At 36.5% G+C, this 7,852-nt stretch overlaps 1 protein-coding gene across 3 annotated transcripts in view; it reads left to right on the plus strand.

The window, feature by feature from the left end:
• LOC110153966 (glucocorticoid receptor-like) overlaps window positions 1-7,852 on the plus strand; it is a 166,915-nt gene extending 159,063 nt beyond the window's left edge. For all 3 annotated transcript variants that reach the window (XM_020917896.2, XM_055148659.1, XM_055148658.1), the window contains 2 exons: window positions 487-644; window positions 3,312-7,852. In XM_020917896.2, coding sequence (XP_020773555.1) covers window positions 487-644; window positions 3,312-3,464 — 311 coding nt within the window. In that variant the 3' untranslated portion in view covers window positions 3,465-7,852. The remainder of the gene's footprint in view (window positions 1-486; window positions 645-3,311) is intronic.

The raw sequence follows: 7,852 nt of genomic DNA on the forward strand, positions 1-7,852 counted from the left end.
GGACTATTTTGTCTTCCCCAAATATTAGTTGTGACATGTTCCTAATGTCCCTATGCAAACCTAGACCCTTGAGTCCATCTACATCTCCAAAGCTCAAAATGCTCTGGTCCACCTCGTGATGTCATGAAGTGGTAGTTTCATGTTAACAGCTACTTTTTACTTTCTGTTCAGTAGAGAATCATCCAGATGATTCTAGTGAAGGTATATGAAGTTTAAAAACGCAGTAGAGCACTTCCTGTATTACCACGTGACATCACAAGGTGGAACAGTGTTTGAGAGAAGAACTCAGCCTAAACATTCAGGGTTTGAGTGTTAAACATGTGTGAATGAAACAAAACACAACTCCTTGTACGTCCACGATGAGGAGACATTATAACATAGATCTGAAAATGGCCTAATATGGGCTTCATGACTTTCCCGTCGCTTGTTGATAAACTGTACGATAAATGAATGTTTAACTCACCATGTCCTTGTTTCTGTGTTTAGTCCCAAAAGATGGTCTGAAATGCCAGGCGGTGTTCGACGAGATCCGCATGACGTACATCAAAGAGCTGGGAAAGGCCATCGTGAAAAGGGAGGAGAACTCCAGTCAGAACTGGCAACGCTTCTACCAGCTCACCAAGCTGCTGGACTCCATGCAGGAGGTCAGAGACTCTCATTTTTTAAACTTAATACTACACTTTGTAGTAGCTGCTGCACACAAGAAAAGACTTAAGGCAAATAGGGTATGAATCATTTTTAAATTAACTCCTTAACAAACTTATATTAAAGTATTTGATCACTATGAATTAAGTCTTTCTTCATGCTTAACCAAGTTTAACCAATTTATAGTCACAATTATTCTCTTGTTCTAATCTTTAACCTACTCTACAACCACACTGCAAATAGAGCTGCTAAATAAAAACATTACAAATAAAATAAATCTATTATGTTGCGTGAGGAGGGGCGTGGTCTGGACATAAGAAGAACACTGTGATTGGTCTGTCTAAGAGGTATCCATGTGTCAGTCTCCGCCCTTGCAGTGAGGCATTTGTAATCAGAAACCCCAGGCTGTAACCAGGGCAGTCTTGTGTGATGTCACCAACTACTTAAATTTGCAATGACCATAGGAGACTGCACATTCTAGTTTTTAGACGCTGCCAATTCACCTAGTTCGCACTAAAATTACCAAAAAAAAAAGTGATAGACAGTGATATTGAAACCTTATCCACAGTTTAGTATTGACTTTAGTTCCACTTGAATAATACTGTACTGTAATTATAACACTGACAAAAATGCTGAAATAAAATTGTCTGAGAGGAATTACAAACTCAAACTAATTACATAAATTATCACATATCTCTAAGGTGAGACGCTGCACTTTTTTTTTTTTTATTAAAGACAACAGAATATAACATTTAACAAAATACAATAATCAACATAAAAACTAAAGCAACACACACAACACTCACAACAAATACAAAACAACAAACACCACAAACTCTGTAGCCTGATTCATCAGCCGGTTTCACTTCGTGGAAACCATCTGACCTTGCAGCATTAGGATTCGTTCGCTCGACAGTAGGTGGGTACTTTTTTCATTTAAACAATCGCTGCTATTTGGTCGTGACATATGTAATGCGCCACTAACAGGGTTAACTGGTATATTAAGTTTTTCCCAAATCCCGTAGGAAGAAGAGCAATAACGTCTTTCCCCTTGATAAAATTCACTAAACATTCTCTTTCTTCTGGCTTTAAATCCACAATCTCAGGAATAGTTTACAACACAGAATGTATGTCTCTTCGCTGATTGGCTGGTGGCCAGACTCGTACGTCCAGGGTTCTTACAAACCGTCTAGTGTATTCTGATTCCTGACCTAGTTGCTGGAGAGAAATGAAATTGAGCGGAGGCACTAGGTGGCACCAACCTGGCTAGAAATTCTGCACCAAAAGATGTTTTAACATTCTTTTTTTTTTTTTTTTTTAAACAAGGAAAGTGCACAGAACACATTAATCTCAAAGAGAAAAGATGCTCTGTGCCAGATTTAGCTGCAAGCTTCTTTCCATCTGCAGTCCTTGAGCAGCTACAAAACACATTAAAGAAACTCTTTACATTAGACCAACTCTATCAACATTTCATCAGTAACAGTCTTTCCACAATAACCACAATTAAAAGCACATTTAAATCAATCCAAATTAATGCGTTCTAATTTCCATAAATACAACATTTCAAATGCATCATTATCTTCTAAAAATACTCATCTTCATTGTCCAAACTGTAATGTACATTTACCAAATTCATTAGGCAAGGCAGGTCAAGGCAAGTTTATTTGTATATACACAAAGTAATTCAAAGTGCTTTACACAATAAGAAATACATTAAAATCACAATACAAACAAATCAAAATATAAATAATCATCATAAAATTAAAAAGAGAGAGCGATATTAAATGAGAGAGAAGAATGCAGAATAAAAACCTTTCAGTCATCAGTATTATTATCCTCTATAATACTATTCATCAAACACAATAGATCTACAGCTGCACAATACATCTATAATACAATCAGTCAGAATGTTTATATGTTTGAAGAAGCCTAATGTTGACACGCCTGCCGGCTCAGAAGCCATTGTTTTAGCCCAGGAGAGAAAATGTGGTATTAAATATTTATAATTAAATCAACATACATCTATAGTTGTTAAATCAAAGGCTGTTTCCCCATAGGGACATGAGGATCACTGCTTAAAAGTAGCACTTACATAAACCAAAATGAACAATCTTTAACTTCACAATATTTTGATGAAATGCTCTCAAGGATTTTTTTTTTTTATATCTAATCATCTAACCAAGCCTGATTTATGTGAGTTTTAAATCCACAAAATGAGGCAAATTTGAATTTTTAGGCAGTTGCTCAGTCAGACCTTGTTTACTCAAACGCTAAATAAGATATTCAAAATTCCCTCTGGATATGTTTTAGTTTCTAGTATGACAACAAAATGAAGCAACGAATTTAAAGCTGGCTCTATCTATTTTTGAGATTCAAGTCTTCCAAATATGGTAAATTTTGGCTGCTTTAACACATAAAATGCCTTATTTGTATATAAAGACATAAAATTAAAACTTGTCTTTTTTTCTTACATTTCTACAAAGAAGTTTCAAATGAATATCTCAAAATTTTCCTATTCACCTGCAGTGTCTCAAATTAATGGAAAACTTCTAGCCTGAAAAGTCCATTTTGCAATGCACTGTTTGTGTTTTTGTCTAATTTTAGCCGTGGGCTCAAACACAAACCACATGTCTCTAACCTCCTCGTGTGCTTGCTTGTGTTCACAGATGGTAGAAGGCCTCCTCCAGATCTGCTTCTACACGTTTGTGAATAAAACGCTGTGTGTGGAGTTCCCCGAGATGTTGGCAGAAATCATCTCCAACCAGATACCAAAACTCAAGGACGGGAGTGTCAAGCCCCTGTTGTTCCACTCGAAATGACTGCCTTAAACTGTGAAGCAATGCCTTAATCAAACCCCAGCCCCATCTGTACTGTACCATGTAGGCTATTACTCCTACCTGCGGCATCAGCTTTCGTCTTTGCTTGTCCTGCCAGTCTCCACCTCAGACGCTTTGGATCTGGGACTTTTCGCCACGCCATTTTCACGTCATGTTTAGTGGATTTTAGGAGCACAATAACCACCTTGGATTTGCCTTCGAGGTTGCAACTTGGTGTCCTTCGACATAAGACTATGGGGAGCTGGTTTTGAATGTTTTAAGGCAGGACAAAAATGGATTTTGTTTTAATTTTTTAAGTTGTTTTTTTTCCCCCTTGGAGATCTACTGCTGCGTCTCACCTCCAATAGTTTTACCACATTTTTGCCGAGAGGACATGTCCACAAGTGAAATATTGTTGCCTGATTGTAGTTTGGTCCCCAGCTTGGAGAAAAGTATTCATGTTGTGAGTATGTAATACAAAAAAAAATATTTAATTTCATTCTCTGTTTACCCACAAGACACCAGTGGACGAAACTGTGAATTGTAATAGAAGCAGTTTTCTAGACCAATCTAGTTTTTCAAAAGTCAAAAAGGACTTTTTCGTGTTCTAAGTGTGCGTTTTTCTCAGTCCACATAGCTGAAAGCTAAAGCTAATGTTTACACAGGATGTATCTGAGAAGGGAAGACCAGTGCCTTTTTTAAGCTTTCCGAGCTCCACATAGCCATCCACCCAAAAGCTGTTTTTGCTAAAGAACCTTGACTTATACTTCCCCCATACATAGTTCGCACAGTAGTCGGTTTGAAATTTCCACCCAGGCAATTCCTGTTTTGGTTCCAGTTGCTTTTCTCCAAGTGCTACTCAAATGCACAGCTCTTATATAAGAATTCCCAGATGTGGTCCAAACAGACAGCGTGGTACCAGTCAGAATTGGGAAATGTCAGGACGTTTTCCATAGCATAGCACAGATCTACTGCACCTGTCCAATTGGTATTTTTTTTAGTCATTATTCTATATTTACTAAGTTCATGCAAAACTTATTTGGGTGCAAACTTAAGTGATTGTTGCAATTTTTAGAATTTTTGTCAATTGAAAACTGGATATTTAAATGAACTATGAATATTTTCAAATGATTCACAATAATATAATTGTATTTAATCAAAGAGATCATTGACTTTGAATGTATAGTATATATTTTAATGTTGGCTATCTAAAAGAGAGCATTTGTCAAATGTAAATTCACATTTTAACTTTTTAGTGTATCACAAAAGAGCAACACAAAAGTAAGAGTTTTATCTTTAAATAGGGTGACCAGACGTCCTTATTTACCCGGGACAGTCCCAGTTTTGAGCTCTGTGACCCTTGCCCCAGTGGATTTATCAAAAACCATTGATTTGTCCCAGTTTTATACAAGAAATGTTCCCGGTGTCCATATTTTTGACCAATTTAATCCCTGCCAATAGTAAAGAGAGGTATAAATTGTAATTTGTTAAAGTAAAATACAGAAAAGCTGCTTAAAATGACCAAAACATAAAGAAAATATCACTATATTGACCCTTTAATCAGAGTGCAGAACAATTCTCCTTAATAGGCTTTATTCACGTTTACGTCACAAACCAGAAAGACGTTTGGAAAGTTGCAATTACAGCTTCCTAGGCCCAGTTTTCTTCATCTAAATGTCATTGTAGCATTCCGTTATGTTTGGCTATACAACAATTAAAGCCATATCTCCGTTTGGATCACTTTCCACTGGCTACAGAAGAGACGAGGGCACCAAATTCAAGATGACTCCAAACAGCACAGCTCGTACTGATCACATTTACTTCAGTGGGTTTTATCAGAGTCAGCAGAGGCGGTGCTACTATTAGGCAAAAGTAGGCGGCTGCTTAGGGCCCGCAAACCTGGAGGGGCCCCCAACCAATTGCCATCAATGCCAGTAATGGCCGAGGCCTCAGAGCAATTTGATTTTCTCTGAATATGACATTAAATGAGAGTAGTTTACTTTCAAACAGTAATCATAAGAAAAATAATAATCATATGTAGTGGATGTAAACAAAAATTTTATTGTACGAGCAAAAATATAAAACTACTTTCAGCTCTGGTTATCTAGGAGGCTACCGAACTAATAAGACAAGTTTCCAATCCACCGTAATTCAAATAAAGAACAAGAACAATTGCATTATAGTGAGGGCCCCAAACTCAAGTTCACCTAGGACCCCCAAGTTTCTAACTCCGCCACTGACAGTCGGTAGGTGAGCTCAGTGTCGGTAACTACACCAGAAGTTGTAACCGCATCTTTCCAAACATCTTCCTGGTTTGTGATGTAAGCGCCTGAATAGAGCCTGTTACGCACTCGTTTCACAATTTTATTATTACCAACCACTACAAACTGGGAGTGTCCCAGTGTTTTTTTTTTTTTTTATTTTGGAAATCTGGTCACCCTACTTCTAATTTCATTTTGAGTCCAACCCCCAGTCCCCCACTCGCTCATTCAGCATATGTTCTCTTCATTGATCCAATATTGGTGAGAAAAGCTCGTGTACATACGCCCCCCCCCTTCATGCAGGTGACCTTTTTGTGAGAAGTGGTGTCCAAATCCTCTTTTTGAACTGAAGCTCAGGCCGTGACCAGACGTGTTTCACTAGTGCCAAAAGTCTTAGCAGGTTTAGCAGAGATTTTATTTTTTCAACAGAGAGAGTAAATACAAATATTATAATAATTTAAAAATAATATGGTGATTGTTATGCTTCAGGTTGTTCCAGCTTCAAGTATTTTTGTGTAATATATAATCAGATCCGATCTTGTATTTTTTGGATTTGAAGGTGGTTAAAAAAGTATACCTTTTCACCAGCTTTTGTGATGGCCAAAGCATTCATAGTGCAGTGAATTAAAAGCACACACCTTATAGAATATATTTACATTTTATCTACAAAACTGCCAAGTCTGTCGCAAAACAAAATCACAAAAAATACTACTAGATGTTCATCCGAAATGGTACTTTTGTTTGTTTTTTTTTCCTTTCGTAGCGGTAAACGTCAGTCGGTTAGCATAGCCTTTAGCCACAGTGACAGCGTGTTCTATGCTAATAAAATGGCCGCCGGTGTAGATGTGAACCACTATTCTATGATTAACCGTACATTCTGGATTATCGTGGCTATCCTTACTGTTGTTTCTTTACAGTATTGCAGTCAATGGTGGTGGTGCTTGAAAAATACCAGCTTTAACATAAAACGTTAATGTACTCATATCATTATTTCTGAAAAGGCCATATAGATGTACATAGATTTTGGCTTATACTGCAGCGCAGACATATCCAGTGCAATTGATGTCTGTTATATTACTACAAAATATTTTTACATGGTCATAACCTATTAATATATACTTTTTACACATTTTAAAACTACAAGGCCTTGACGAAAGGGAGACACACAGCCATATTAGCCTATAAATATATATATCTATCTATATATATTGTCAAAATCAGGAACCCACAATCAATATATGAATGCTTTTAATTTACAAGATGCGATTTTTTTTCAAACTCCGGCTCCTTTGATATAAAAGTTTTGTATATTGAAGTTATCGGATTCTCGTTTCCGTTGGTTTGTGTGTAAAGGTTGTTCAAGTAGGAAATGTTTGATTTTAAAATGAAAAAAATATATATTGTGAAGTCATTGTAAAATAGTGGGAAAGTGTACACTGTGTTTTCGAGAAGCTAAGGTCGGGGGAAGAGAACGGGCGGAGATGAGGGTATATTATCAGAGTGACCAAAGCAGAAGATCACAAAGTATTTAGACGAAAATAGACATAAACAAAGGTAGCACTTAAACCGATTCTAATACTTTTGTTATTTTAAGTGGTATCTTGTATTGCTGTGAGGACTTACTGGTCACTTTAAAAAAAAAATAGAGAATAAAATTATTGTGGTAAACCTAGCCGAACAGAATTGCACTACCCTCACACTGGCTGATAAAGTCTATTTTGTATAAAAAATAAAACATGCAAATATTATCTTGTTTTAAGGGCAGATCTTATTCACTGGTATATTATGGCTATGGCTTTCACTGAAGTCCGTTTTGTTCGTATTTCAGTTCATGTAAATGTAATCTAATGTAAAGTTCAAAAAGTATAAAATGTTTGTTTAAAAAAAAGAGAATAGTTTGTATCACTTCTGTATTACACCTCTTCTGTAGTCATTGTCGATACTTTCACCTATTTGATTCAATGTTGACTTAAGCTATCTGTGTTGTTCTTTGATATTGGAGTTAGCGTTGTGTCGGTAACAACTTTTCCTTTCTTTTTTTCTGTTGTTTTTGTCATCACTGACTGAAAGAACTGATTTCTCTAAGTTCAGACATCTTACACAATAAAGTTTTCCGTTTTTCAACGCTCA

This window comes from Boleophthalmus pectinirostris, unplaced genomic scaffold, assembly GCF_026225935.1.
Source record: "Boleophthalmus pectinirostris isolate CB_2022bp ecotype Guang Dong unplaced genomic scaffold, ASM2622593v1 HiC_scaffold_12, whole genome shotgun sequence".
NCBI lineage: Eukaryota > Metazoa > Chordata > Actinopteri > Gobiiformes > Gobiidae > Boleophthalmus > Boleophthalmus pectinirostris.